Here is a 13084-nt window from a genome sequence, read left to right on the forward strand (position 1 = left end):
ACGATCTCGCCTACCGCTCGTCTACCCTTCACGCTTCCTGGGGCGCCGGAACAAGCGGTTACCGGCGACCCCTACTTCAAAAATTGTGCTTCCGAAATCTCTTGATGTCGATTCCGCGGGGGCGGCCATAAGACCCCCCCGTGCCACGCACGGCAGAAGCCCTTTTTAAAGCTGCGCTTCCGCCCCGCCGGCACCGGAAAGCGCCAGGGTACTTCCTAGATCACGGCGAGGGGCCCTTCACATCCGAAGGACACTGCCCGAATCCCAGTTCGTCCTCTCTTTCTCTCTCTCTTTCACGTTTCTTTCCCGTATTTCTGCGTTTTTTTCCCCCCAAAATGCCGTTTCCCCGCCTCGCTGGCCTCCCAGCGATATGCAAATCGCGCGAGGCATGCTGGGGCGCCTCCCCGCCGCGCCTTCACCGAGGACGCGAGGGGGCGCCTTTGGGCGGCGCGCATGCGCAGCCACCTTCCCTCCGGATTGGCGGCACTGTAGCCCGATAAGCGTTTCCGGGTGGCGGCGGGCGGTGCCCCCGGAAGGGCTCGGGGGTGCGCGGTGGAGGGAGCGCAGCCGGCCGCGGTGCCTCGGTCCGCCCGCGGGTCATGGGGAGGTACGGGACGGCGGCGGGGCCGCTCGGAGGTCGGGGGGGTGTCTTTTCCCCGGTGGTGGGAGGCTCCGGTTGGTTTACACCGGTTTTTACGGCCTAAAATACGGAGGGACCCGGGAGGGAGCCCGGGGGTGGGCGCGGTAGGCCGTGCCCCAGCGCTTCCCGGGATGGGCCAGGCCTGTAGCCGGTGTTCCAACCGCTCGCCCGTGTGGCGGTCAGCAGCCGGGGCGGGGGAGGCGAGGGATGGACCCCGGGGCCTGAGGGGCGATCCTCCCCCCCCGCCGCAGCCCTGACAGGCTGGGCCCGGCCCGGTGCGGGACGGTGTTGGCTCCGGGCGGCTGTCGGTGACCTTGGCTCTTCCCGACGGCTTTCACCGCGGTTCCCCGGCAGCCCCTGGAAACGTTTAATATGGGGAGGTTCCGTTCGGTCCTGTAACGGTGTTCCCCGTGGGCAGTCGTGGGGCTGGTGACCTCTTTAAGCTGGTGGCTGGGAAGATGCTGGAAGAAAAACTCTTACGAGCGGCGTGCGTGGAGCTGTCGCCTCTCTAGATGGCAAGTGTCGGTGCTTCGGGGGTAGAATGCAAAGCTGGAAGCTGTGCGTCGGGGAGGAAATGAGGTTTGAGTTACCCTTCAGCAGCTAACAAACACATCTGGGGGGACAAAAAAAGGACTTTCTTACTGGTTTCCTTGTAGCTAGTGCACCCAATGGATAAGTGCTTGTAACAGGTGCTTCCTCTGGCAGCGTAAGGGAGGGCTTTGTTTCGCATTTATAATAACTAAAGCAAAACCCAAGAACTTTACCAGTTTTCTCTATTAACAATAAAGAGATGCCTGGACCGTACAGTCCTTCGCAAACCTATTTAAATACTTGGTGAAAATCATTATGTCTTAATGGAAGCAGGAGCCCCCTGAGCACTCCAGGGAGTGCGCTGAAGGTTGGTTTGGCTTTAACGTAGGCTTTAATTACAGCTGTAACCCTGTGTGTAGTACCACCGCTTATGAGTTACAGCGGATCACTGAAAGTAGTGGTGCTAATTGCGGCCACCAGACCTACTGCTGCCACAGAGGGAGGCTGCTGTTGCAGAGGTCCAGGCTCACCTCCACGTTGCTGCTGACAGCAGATACCAAGATACTCTGTCTTCTAACAGAAAAAGGGAATTTGACTAAACTTCTGCTCCCACGTCAGGATCCTGGGAGATGCCTCATCCTCTGCAGCACTGTACGCTCGCGTGGTGATCGTGTAATATCTTCTATATAGATAAACCCTCTTGCGCCGTAGTAAGGACAACGCGTGCTCTCTTGTGTGAAACTGTTTCCTCTCACGATCTTATTATAGAGTGGGTGATACGAAAAATATCTGGTATTCCTGTAGGAATGAGAGTTATATGGAAGAGGAGGAAGCGAGAGTAGGTTAACGCTGACTGCTGACGTACTGGGAAGGCTTTGGAAAATGGCCTCTCCGTTCGCTGGCCCCACAGCGGTTGCTGATGTAATTAAAGATCTAGACACTCAGATAGCTGTAAGTAAACCACCTGGGGCTTGCCGTGGGGCCGGCATGCGGGATTTGTCCTGGGAATCTGCGCATCCCGTTAGTTTTGTGTTTGGTGATCTTAACGGCACGCAAAGGGTGCAATAAGATCCAGAACTAAATGAACAAAACAACTTTATGCTAATAAAGTGCTTTCTGCCCAAGGATTTTGGAGCTTTCTGCCCTGCATGGTGGGTAAGGATTCCTGCTTTGTGGATTTGTAAAGTGAAGTGTGGGGTGAACAGCCCAAGATCAGCCTAAGCTAAAACCAGGACTAGCACGCTGAAGTCCCTCTTGATCTTGTGCTGAGCTCCTTGTCCAGAAATGCCAGCTGAGGTGTTTTAGGGTGTGCGCATAATGGTTTCTCATTGTTAATTCAGTTAAAATTGAGCTAGAAACTTGCTGAGGCTGCTACCGAAGTGTGTCTTGGATATAAATTCTCCTAAAAGGGCTCTGTGTCTGTAGGTGCGGCAGTGCATGAGCCTGCCTTGGCATGAAGCACTAAAGCAGCTGCTTCTAAGCACTCCTGTGTGATTTCTGGTTTGTGTTTTGGTATGAATTAATCCAAACTAACAAAGCTTGCTCTGATGAGGGGAAAATGTCTATTTGTACCTCAGGTAGCAGACGCTCTGTTCTTCACTCTGCATGTGAACGTGTAAAGCTGTTCCAACAAACTCCCTTCTTCTCTCATGAGTAAGTTCACCCTGTGACGCACAGGCTTTTCAGAAGAGGCGTCTGCTCTCAGCAGCTGCTTCTGACCCATCTCTGGGCCCAACAGCAGCTGTTGCACCTTCTGCGTGAGGGGCTTTTACATCAAAGTGTTCCTTAAATGCTCATTTCACGTGACAGACCTGTCGCCACTGCCCACAGCGGTTGTGGGGGTGGAAGGTCCAGGGTTTGGACAAGTTTCCTTTTACAGAGCAGTAAGGACAGAGCAAAACTTGATCAAGTCTGGGGTTTAGAGCCTTCCAGCCATGAAATATAGTAGTTGCCAGTCAGGCTGTGTGTTAGCTCAGTGGCCAATAACCTGAATAACTTCAGGCACCAAAGGGTGAACCTGGAAGATCTGAGTAACCAGTTAAGCCGCCGCAACTCACTTCTAGTTCACTGATAACAGCTCAGTAAATCTGACTTCATTTACTGTGGCTGTCGGTTGCCCGGTGTGGGAAGAACAAATCAAAGGTGTGGGAGTGCACGTGTGTTTCTCTGTCAACATTACCTCTGAGTACCCAAGACTTGCGCGCTCAGACCTGAAAACGAACCCTATGTTGTCAAGCCCGCATTGAGGGATTGCTGCAGACCGGGCTTGAAGTGTGCTGTTGCCAAAAACGAGACCTCCACCCTGTGGCAGACACCCAAGGGAGCCTGAACCTTGTCGTCTTCTGGCCTGTGTCTCAGGCACGTGGAGTGTGGAGATGAAGACTCGAACGCTGTGCCTGCCGTTCCCCTGCATTGCTGCCACGTCCTTTAGTTAAATCTTCTTTGTGTGGTCTCTTCCTCGAAGCTGTTTGTGGTCCAAGTGAAATGTGTTCAGAAAGGCCCTGACCGGCGGGCGAGGGGTGGACACACGTGTGGGATTCAGCCCGAAGAATAAGCAGGCGGGTCAGTGCTGCTGCAGAGCTCCAGCCTCCTGTCAGTGCAGTGCGTGCAGCCGCTGTGCTTCTCGAGGCAAACTTCATATTCCATATACCGGGGAATGTTTTCTCTTCTTCTAAACATTGCTCCTCCCTTCTTGCTGCATCCAGAGAGACCCAATCTTCCATAAACCTCTGGGCCCTGTCAGGTTGCTGTGGCTTACTCTGAACAGAGATGTGATTGCCCCGTTGAATTCCTTCTCTGTTTGCTAACTGTGGCTTTTGTTTCCTTTTCCAGTTGATTGGTTTGGGTCCCCACAACCCCAAGAAGAAGCAGGACCTAGATAAGCTTTATGATCTAAAAGCTAAAGCCCAACAGATTATGAACCAGTTTGGCCCTTCTACCTTGATCAACCTCTCCAACTTCTCCTCGATAAAGCCGGAACCAGCCAGCACTCCCCCACAGAGCTCCATGGCCAACAGCACCACCGTGGCAAAGATGCCTGGCACGCCCAGCGGAGGAGGAAGGCTCAGCCCTGAAAGCAACCAGGTAATTTCATCCCTGACTTTAGGACAGTGGGGGAGATGCTCAGACCTGCCTGTGGCTTAATTCCTCTCCTTCCTTAAACTACCGGCAAAAACTTAGTGTCTATTAAAGTATCAGTTACGGAGTGAGCAAACACCTTCATGTATTTCTTCCCTCCCAGGCACTTTCAGGCTGGATGGCGTATGGACGCTGTAGGTGTAGAGGTTTTTTCGGTCTCAGGAAAATGTATATTGGGGGTGTGATTGGGAAATTCTTTTAAAATGTGGTTTAGATGGGAGAAATAGAAGTGCAGGTTTGTAGCCTCTGTCTTACTGGGGTGGTGCAAGAGGCAGCATCGCTACCAGGAGCTGCTGACTTGCGTGTTTGCTTGTTGTGGTGTGGAGTCTTTGACGTGCATAAAATACATTGCTGCCCAGCGAGTGCTCCAGGAATACACCCTGATCTCTCTGCGGGCTTCGCGTCTCTCCGTGACCTCTCTGGGAAGTGTACTAGTCCCCCGACACAAACACATGCACAGCAGTTCCACCATTGGTGTAAGGGAACCAGGAAGGGCAGGAATTTCCCACATGTGTCTGGTTCATCTGACCAGGCTGACAGATCAGCGGTGATAGCTTTCATCCATATCCTGTAAGACTTAAGTGTCCTGCTGTTGTTCAGCAGCAGTAAAATTTCTGCTCCCTGCCATGTTTGGGCTGAGAGGGTGCTGCCTTCTGCCCTAGAATAACCCAGCACTCCATATCTCTCTGTTTTCCATTTGAAACACTAAAGCTGATAAGCACTAGAGCCATGGAAATACTTCCTTTGTGCCCTGAGCACAAATTTAGTCGCTGATACGTTGCTTGCACTTGCTGTCTGCCTCTTAAGACTTCTAGTTTTGCCTTTGTCTCCTCTTGCCAGCCGCCTTACTTCAGCCAGTGGCATTTTAGTGCCAGTTTAGTGCAGGAGACTTATTTATCCTGGCCTGCTGCATTCCACTTTCGGTTCAGAGCAACCACTGGTGCTTGAAAATGACTCCTTAACACCTGATATTTCTTATCTCTGCCATTCCTGAACTGATATGCTGTGTCAACATGTGTGACTTGGGCCTCCGGTGTAGCGGGGGAGGAGGTCTTTTGTGGCTGTGTGGGCAGCTGCTTTGCTAAAGTAGGGCAGCCAATTGTTCCTCTTCTCCCACACACTCAGGTTTTAACCAAGAAGAAACTGCAGGACCTGGTGCGTGAGGTGGATCCGAACGAGCAGCTGGATGAAGATGTGGAGGAAGTAGGTACCAACCCATAGCAGGGGCTGTGGAAAGAGCTAATCTGGGATTTTTCACGGACCGCTGGCCCTTTGTCCAAGGAGGGGAGGGTTGGTTCATTTTACACTTCTGTATTCTCATGTTCGCTGCAGCCTTCAGCCATCCGTGTCTGCTTCTGCATCCCAGTGTCAAAAAGGATTTTAAAACAGCAATTGTAGCAAACGCCTTTGAAATACTAGCTTCTGAGGGTTCATTTTCATGCTTTCCGCATAATTTCAGCTGCTCAGTACTCATAAGACTGGTTGTTGTCCTTGTTCTGCCACAGATGCTGTTGCAGATCGCCGATGATTTCATAGAGAGCGTGGTGACGGCTGCCTGCCAGCTTGCACGGCATCGCAAGTCAAACACCCTGGAAGTGAAAGACGTCCAGTTGCATCTTGGTGAGTGATTTTTTTTTTTTTTTTTTTTTTTTTTTTTTTTCCTCCCCTCAGCTGAGAGCTGGGTGCATGCTCTGAAGTCAGGGCATGGTTGGGGTGGAAACCTGTGAGTAGCTACAGATCCATTGCTACTTAATAATGCCTTAATAATCAGGGGATGAACGGGGTGGCTGCCCCGAACCATCCCCTCTCCAAATTTTGCAGTTGTGCGGTTTGTAGCTGTCCATCAGCCTGTGTTGGAAGGTCCCTAGCACGGGGACTGCGTCTTTACCATGTTTAATGCTGTGCAGCCCTCCGCTACTCTGCTTTTGTGAAGCTTTTATAGCTGGTGTGCGGATCACCAGCACGTCTCTAGCACTGGCTCCAGGCGGGCGTGCTGCCGGTACGTTCGTGATGACGAGGCCGCTCTTGCAGTGGGTGGTTGGGGTAGAGTGTGCTGACCTACGCTCTCTCTTCCAGAGCGTCAGTGGAACATGTGGATCCCGGGCTTTGGTTCTGAAGAAATCAGGCCCTACAAAAAAGCCTGCACTACAGAAGCTCACAAACAGGTAAGGAGCCCTCAGTGACACTGAGAATTGCATGGTAGAAGCCTGACACAGGGAGGGTGGTTGTGGACTTCTGGCACAATGTGAATTTGTAGCCTCTTTCAAGTGATTTGGACTTGAAATAACTTCCAGAGTCTCCTCGCCTGTTTGTGCAGAGAGGATTGAGGTTGCTCTGGCTTCTCAGTGCCCCAAGAGAAGCAGCGGTACTCGCTGTCTAAAGGGTAGCCCAGCTTGGAAGGGTTCAAAAACAGCTGAATGCTGCAGACAGTAACTTGTCAGCTGCCCCCTTGCAGATCCTGTGCTCCGTTTTTGTGCAGAAGGGAATGAAAACACACTGACAACTCCTCTGGTTCACTAGAAAATCCATACCCAGGCATGGGGGGTTAAATGTGGGTATAGCCCCTCGAACCGCTCCAGGACTCTGGATGTTCCAGGTGAACCACAGGGCTCTGACAGGCTGTGGCTCAAGTTCCTGGGGCCATTTTATGTCTGCGGCCCAGCACCGTATTCTGTGAGCAGTGTACGGCACCTGCCGTGTCTGTGTGTAAGGATTGGGAGCCTGGGCTGCTCGCCACCGCAAGAATTTAAATAGCTGCAAAAAGCCTAAAGGCCTGGGAAGGTGTAGCGGAGAGCACACCGTTGTCCTGGGATTTCAGCTGTAGATTGGAGCTGAGCAGCTCTGGGTTTTTTGTCCCCTTAGTTTTGCTTTAACTGAATTGGGCCATCGCTTTTGAAGTGTACGGTCAGAGCCAGGGAGGGAACTGCCCTGCGGGAGCCGTCACAATTCATGGATGATACTGCATCTCCTCTCCTGAAGCTCCTGCAACAACTGCTGGGTAGAGAGAGGGGAGGCTTTGAAGTGGGGTTTGATCCCATGCTCTGTTTAATCCCACTGCCCCTCACTAGTGTAGGTGTTTCACTTGCCAGCCCTGGGTGCTGAGGAGAGGAGCACAGACGCTTTCTTTTACTCTGGCTCCAGCTTGGGACCCCATTAAGATTCAAATGGACTTGAAAGACCTGTGTGGAAACAAGTCAGGCAGTGTCCTGAGAGAACCCGAGATACCTTGTTCCTGCACGGTGACAGGTTGTTTTGCAGTAACCTTGTCTGAGACGCTCGGCTTCCCACGTTTTTCTCTTTCTTGTTACAGAGAATGGCATTGATTCGCAAAACTACCAAGAAATAGCCCCTGGGAAGAGCCAGGAGAAGACGCCACTGCATTTTGGGATATCTGCCTCTCCACTGAAGCCTCCACAATGCCATCCATGGGATATTTTTTTTAATGCTTTACAGAGAAGCATATATTTTTTATTAACGGTGCAGCAATATCTTGACTTTATGAGGAGATCTGCCAAAAACATTCTACGCCCCCTTCCTCATTCCCCCTAAGAGTGCAACGTATCTCAAAACAAAGACTTTTATTTGTGACTTGAAAGTGGTTTATCGTATAAGTGATTATCCAAGGGACAGAGCATTTGATCTTGTGTGGGACAGTATTAGAAGCATCTGTAGAGGTTTTTGTTTCCTCCTTCCTGCCCCTACCTGCTCCAGTACTTTGTAATGTCAGTGTTTCTATAAATACTTGCGTTTGTTTTACATGAATAAAGAAATTATTAATCTAAAACCATGGCACAGTCTTGTGCTCTTCAAACAGCACGCGGAGGGGTTGCAAGTGAAACGGGCAGCCTCCACGTTGCCTCCACACACCACGTTGTGTGGTGCTGTTCTGGTAAGAGATCTCCTGCCCTGGGGTTTAGAGTGAGTGGAAGGAATTGGCTGGCCTCTGCCATGCTGATAGGGCTGGGCAGGCGGCTTCCCCTCCTCACCTCCAGCCCAGCATGAGTAGTTTGCCCATCGCTTGGACACTCAGACCATTAGGAGTGGGATGTGGTGACTGAGGACAAGAAATCAAAGTGATCCTGGTTCTCTGCTTCCCTGGGACATAAAGAAAGGCCACGTCCCCCTGCCTGTTCCTGCCTGCTCTGCTCGGTCTCCATCGGAGAAGCCGCAGGCTGTTTGTCGTGGTGAAGAGGAGCCGGCAGCTCTGCAGATTCCCCTGCACAACAGGGAGGCTCCTGTGGACCCGTGGGCAGGAGTGGGGCCCGTCCTCCCTGCCCGGCTTGCTGCTGGGGCCCTCGGCCTCCTGGTAACCTACAGGGGGAAACCGCCTTGGCTGAAGTAATTCAGAAGCCGGTACGGGCTCTCTCCTCTCCTGTCAGTGCTGTCTGAGGAGCCTGGGGAGTACGATAAAGAGCACCCAGCCTCTTGGGTAAGGCCAGTCGGATAGGTGCTCGGGGCGAAGGGAAGCTGTTCCTGCACCGCAGCTGTACTTGGCTGCTGCTGGGGGGGATGTAGAGTTGTTCATGAGCTGTTCTAGCTTGGGGGTACCTGGGAGAAGCTGCTGTTCAAACCAGACCACCTTGCCCTCCCGAGCGCAGAGATCAGCTCTGAGTGAACTGGTCGGGTAGTAAAAGGGGTTTCAGATCAGCACTGATCTGACTTGGGACCGGGGGGACCTGTGGTTCCTCTCGGGGGGATGGGGACAGCCTTCTAGAAAGGGAATTTGGAGAGAGAATAGAGAAAGGCAGGTGACACCCGCCTCGCTGCAGACCGCTGCCCCATCGAGCCGGGCAACTTCACCCTTCCCCTTCCCCAGTAAAACACGGGCAGGCGGAGAGGTGAACAGGGGGTGTTTAATGCGCCCTTGCAGTCGCTTGCTGCTCCTGCCTGCACCCTGGCTGCTCGATCTCTGCCTCACCTCCTGTGCATCGCGGTGGGCAGAGCCCAGCGTGTCCCAGCCCCGCCGGGGCAGGCTGCCAGCGTCCCCAGCTCTAGCACGAGCATCTCTTCCGCTTCTCTTCCTTCTCCGGTGCCCGAGCCTTGAGCGGTGCCGGCAGCGGGACGCTGCTCTTCACCCCGTCCCACGCCTCGGTGGGAGCCAGCCGCCCTGTTTGCAGCGCCTGGTAGATGGCCAACGTCAGCATCTGGAAAGCCTGGACCACGTTGCTGGCATCCTTGGCCGAGGTCTCGACATACTGCACGCCCAGCGAGGCTGCCAGCTTCTCCGCCTCCTTCCTGCCCACCCGCCGCTGCCCTGCCAGGTCACTCTTGTGCCCCACCAGCAAGAAGACGATGCTGAATGGCTGGACCGTGTCCGTCACCTCCCGGTGCCACTGCCGGATGCTCTCAAAGGACGCGCGGTTGGTGAGGTCAAAAAGCAGCATCCCCCCGGCCGAGTTGCGGTAGTAAGAGCGAGTCACGGATCTGGGGCGCAAAGAGAAATGGGGTGAGCAGCCCCCGGGGCTCCCCTCTACCTCCTTGGGCAGCATCTCCCCTGCTTGCAGAGCAGCCCCAGCCACGTCCTCCCGCCGTCAACCGGCACAGTGCTTCCAAGTCACCATGTGAAGGAGGAAAATTGGCCCTTTTGCTGTATCAGCAAGCAGTCCAGGCAGCTCTGTCCCTGCTCAGCCACCAAAGCTCATCCGTCCCCTGCAGCCACAGCCCCCAAAACTCTCCCGTGCCCGGCAGCCACATCCCCTGAGCTCCCCCGTCCCCAGTAGCCAGCCTGGCCGGCGGTGGGCAGCCCCAGCAGTGAGGTGGGCAGGCTCCTGGCAGCTGAGGAAGCCGCTTTGCCCAGCTCCCAGTGGGCTCCCAGCCTGTTCCCCTGTCCCTCTGCAGCTGGTGGGGCAGAGGGCTGCTTGGGGAGTCTCGTATCCACTTTGGAGCTGGAGCCAGGGCTCACAAGGCAACCCCAAGGGCTTCTTTCCCTGGGGACACCGTCGGCTTTGGCTCATCTGGGCCCCTGCAGCCCGCCCCGTGCCGGGCATCGTGGTTCCTCACCCGTGGGACTCCCTGCAGCAAGCGGACCAGTGGGGACGCGGCTGTATTGAGGACCTCCCCGGGTTTGGGATCACAACATCTCACCAGCACCCCAAATCCAGGGGAACAACTCACTCCCGGGACCTCCCTGGCTCCATCACCCCTCCGCACGCCGTGGCCAGAGCCGGACCCACCTGAACCGCTCCTGCCCGGCCGTATCCCAGAACTGCAGCTTCACCCGTAGCCCCGGTTCCAGCTCCACAAACTGGACGTAGAAGTCCACCCCCACCGTCTGGTTGACGGCGTCCAGGAAGACACCCTCGGTGTAACGCCGCAGCAACGAGGACTTGCCCACCGTCGAGTCCCCCAGCATGATCACCCGGAACTGGTACTGCCACCGCGGCTCCATCGGTGCCTCCGCCGTCGGCTGGGACCCGCCGCCCCCGCGTCGGGCGCATGTACGGGCAGGCAGGCAGGCAGGCAGGCAGGCAGCACCGGGTGCCTCCGCTCCTCCACCCAGGAGGCGTTCCCGCCCCGCCATGGGTGCTGGGTGGCCCCTTCGGAGCCCCTTTGCTCCCTTTATCTTGGCTCCATCCAGCTGGAAGCACTCGGGGGGGGGGGTGCCTGGTCCCATTTTCCCAGAGGGTGGCTCCAGGACAAGAGGCCCGTCAAGTGGCACGTGGAGGGGGGGGGGGGTTACCCCACCAGTGACCTCCCCAAAGCAGAGCATCCCCCACATCACGGGTTGAGCACGGCAGCGTGTCCCTGCCAGGGGTCCGGCACTCGGCACAGCCTTTATTTAGTGCAGAAAAGCCTCAGGTTTATTAAAAACACTCCTGCAGGGGAATATTATTTTTTTCAGAGCCCCCAAATTAAGGCTTGAAATAAACCCAAACCAGGGTAGGGACGCAGCCCCACGCATCGCCCAAGGGCAGGAGTGCTCCGTGGGGAGAGAAACATCCCCACGGGGGGTGGAGGGTCCCTCGTGTGTGTCGTCCCCCCCCGTCACCATCAGCACTGGCAGCGCTCCCGGGGCTCCCCCCGTGCCAGGGGCCGGCGGCGGCTCTGGCTGGGGATGAGCCTGATGCCGCCGCAGCCCCGGTGAGGGGTGAGGGCCCCCTGCCCCAGGGCCCGCTGGATGCCCCCCGCCAGCGTCTGGAAGGCCAGCTCCACGTTGAGGTTGCTGCGGGCCGAGGTCTCCACGAAAGCCATGCCCAGGGTGGCAGCCAGGTGCCCGGCTTCCTCCGCCGAGACGGCTCGCTCGGCTGCCAGGTCACACTTGTGTCCCACCAGGACGAAGGCGGGGGGCCGGTCCCCGGCGGCTTCGCGGTACCACTCGGGGACGTGCTCGAAGGACGCCCGGTTGGTGAGGTCGAACACCAGCAGCACGCCCGCCGCGCTCCGGTAGAAGGATCTGGTGATAGACCTGGGCACATTGGGAGGGGGGGGTTGGGGGGGGCAGCCCAGCACCCTGCCAGCTCCCACACCTTCTTCCCTGGGACGGGGCTCGGGGGATTTTTTTGGGTCCCAGCTGGGACCTCGGGAGCAGGAAGGGGAGAACCTGCCCAGACCGTTTGCACCCCCCCTTTTCTGTTCGGCATCCCCCCCACCCCAGACTCGGGGGGTCCAGAGGAGAGGAGGAGGATGGGCCCTCCATCCCCCCCACAGCCTGGGGTGCAGCGAGGATGGGGGCAGCACCCAGGGGTGGGTGCCCATGGAGCTGAGCACTGGACAGGAATGGGGCACCCCCACACCAACCCTGGGGCTCCCAGGAACAGGGGCAGCGCGAGATCCCTCGCTCCAACCACAGCACCCAGCTCTTCAGCACTTCACACCCCATTTGAGACTCTTTCAGGCTTCTGGGAGCTCCCGGCTCCGGCATGATGCAATCAGAAGGAAATCACCCAGCCCACCGGCACCCCAGGACCAGCACCCAACCCTGCTGCTTTGCCTGCCCCCCAAAACCAGCTCTGACTTTCCTGCAAGCTCAGCACAAGGTTGCAACAGCCCCTAAAGCACCAGGGTCGCAGCGAGCCATCGCCGCCCATCCCTGCACTCCCGGCCAGGGACTTTACACCCACTCCAGCGTGTAAAGTCAGCTGCGTGCTGGGGTCCCGCATGGGGGTTGTGTCCCCGCGTCCGTCCCCACCTCACCTGAACCTCTCCTGGCCGGCTGTGTCCCAGAGCTGCAGCTTGGCCTTGCCGGCGGGCGGCAGCAGGATGGTGCGGCTGTAAAACTCCACACCAACGGTGGGGCAGGGGGCGGCCGCCCCCACGCCCCCCCCACCCGGACCCTCCGCAAAGCAGCGCAGCAGCGACGACTTCCCCACCGCCGCGTCCCCCAGCACGATGACGCGAAACTGGTAGTGGCCCCCGGGGTCGGGGTCCTGGGGGGGACCCCTCACCGTCCCCATGCTGGCAGCTGTGCCCGGCGAGGCCAGATTCACTGGTCCCAGGCTGGCAGATCCTGACCCAGCTGGGCTTTGCTGTGCTGGCGGGGCTGGGGACAGGTCTCCACCCTTGTCCCCACCCCACAGCACCTTCCCTGGGGAGGGCTCTGGCCTCGAAGTCACCTGGGCGGACAAATAAACCGTCCCAGGGAGGAGAGAGAAGCCACCGGGTCTGTTCTCATCCTTCTGTCCCCAGGACACTGTGTTTGGTGGTGTCACATCCCAGCTCTGTCCCGCTGCCTGGTTTGGGTGACAACGACAGGGACAGCCAGGCTGCGGGTGTACGAACACGCTGCTGCAGAGGGGCTGGTGCCCCCGAGGAAGCCAAAATTCTGGGAGAGGTGGG

The 13084-nt window shown here is 56.6% G+C and overlaps 3 protein-coding genes and 1 non-coding gene across 5 annotated transcripts; 1 reads left to right on the plus strand and 3 right to left on the minus strand.

Annotated features, from left to right (window-relative positions):
* Positions 1 to 38: 38 nt before the first annotated feature.
* LOC115352251 lies at positions 39 to 167 on the minus strand. The gene has a single exon (XR_003927052.1). It is a non-coding gene; the product is annotated as a U11 spliceosomal RNA (small nuclear RNA).
* A 314-nt stretch (positions 168 to 481) lies between these two features.
* On the plus strand, positions 482 to 8093 carry TAF12 (TATA-box binding protein associated factor 12). 2 transcript variants are annotated; one of them, XM_030038727.2, is made up of 7 exons: positions 513 to 607; positions 1976 to 2122; positions 4004 to 4255; positions 5435 to 5512; positions 5815 to 5929; positions 6386 to 6474; positions 7620 to 8093. In XM_030038727.2, the coding sequence occupies exons 2-7, from the start codon at positions 2054 to 2056 to the stop codon at positions 7653 to 7655; spliced, it is 639 nt and encodes a 212-aa protein (XP_029894587.1). In that variant the 5' UTR covers positions 513 to 607; positions 1976 to 2053; the 3' UTR covers positions 7656 to 8093. The 2 variants fall into 2 exon arrangements, with proteins under 2 accessions (XP_029894586.1, XP_029894587.1); XM_030038726.2 differs by lacking the exon at positions 1976 to 2122 and having other exon boundaries at positions 482 to 607.
* Positions 8094 to 9142: 1049 nt separating this feature from the next.
* On the minus strand, positions 9143 to 10729 carry LOC115351956 (ras-related protein Rab-39B-like). The gene is made up of 2 exons (XM_030039447.1): positions 10483 to 10729; positions 9143 to 9733 (listed from the first exon to the last, which is right to left on the minus strand). Exons 1-2 carry the CDS (start codon positions 10695 to 10697, stop codon positions 9301 to 9303), a joined length of 648 nt encoding a protein of 215 aa, XP_029895307.1. The 5' UTR covers positions 10698 to 10729; the 3' UTR covers positions 9143 to 9300.
* Positions 10730 to 11299: 570 nt separating this feature from the next.
* Positions 11300 to 12723, minus strand: LOC115352001 (ras-related protein Rab-42-like). The gene is made up of 2 exons (XM_030039533.1): positions 12443 to 12723; positions 11300 to 11714 (listed from the first exon to the last, which is right to left on the minus strand). Exons 1-2 carry the CDS (start codon positions 12700 to 12702, stop codon positions 11300 to 11302), a joined length of 675 nt encoding a protein of 224 aa, XP_029895393.1. The 5' UTR covers positions 12703 to 12723.
* Between the last annotated feature and the right edge of the window lie 361 nt (positions 12724 to 13084).

This window comes from Aquila chrysaetos, chromosome 16 (genome assembly GCF_900496995.4).
Source record: "Aquila chrysaetos chrysaetos chromosome 16, bAquChr1.4, whole genome shotgun sequence".
Taxonomy (NCBI): Eukaryota; Metazoa; Chordata; class Aves; order Accipitriformes; family Accipitridae; genus Aquila; species Aquila chrysaetos.

What these genes read in the sequence shown, in the direction of transcription:
- TAF12 (XM_030038727.2), top strand. Translation starts at nt 2,054, where the DNA reads ATGGCCTCTCCGTTCGCTGGCCCCACAGCGGTTGCTGATGTAATTAAA. An exon ending in AGACGTCCAGTTGCATCTTG is followed by an intron (nt 5,930 to 6,385) that starts GTGAGTGATTTT and finishes TCTCTCTTCCAG; the next exon opens with AGCGTCAGTGGAACATGTGG. An exon ending in CTACAGAAGCTCACAAACAG is followed by an intron (nt 6,475 to 7,619) that starts GTAAGGAGCCCT and finishes TTCTTGTTACAG; the next exon opens with AGAATGGCATTGATTCGCAA.
- LOC115351956 (XM_030039447.1), bottom strand. Translation starts at nt 10,697, where the DNA reads ATGGAGCCGCGGTGGCAGTACCAGTTCCGGGTGATCATGCTGGGGGAC. An exon ending in GCCGGGCAGGAGCGGTTCAG is followed by an intron (nt 9,734 to 10,482) that starts GTGGGTCCGGCT and finishes TTTGCGCCCCAG; the next exon opens with ATCCGTGACTCGCTCTTACT.
- LOC115352001 (XM_030039533.1), bottom strand. Translation starts at nt 12,702, where the DNA reads ATGGGGACGGTGAGGGGTCCCCCCCAGGACCCCGACCCCGGGGGCCAC. An exon ending in GCCGGCCAGGAGAGGTTCAG is followed by an intron (nt 11,715 to 12,442) that starts GTGAGGTGGGGA and finishes CAATGTGCCCAG; the next exon opens with GTCTATCACCAGATCCTTCT.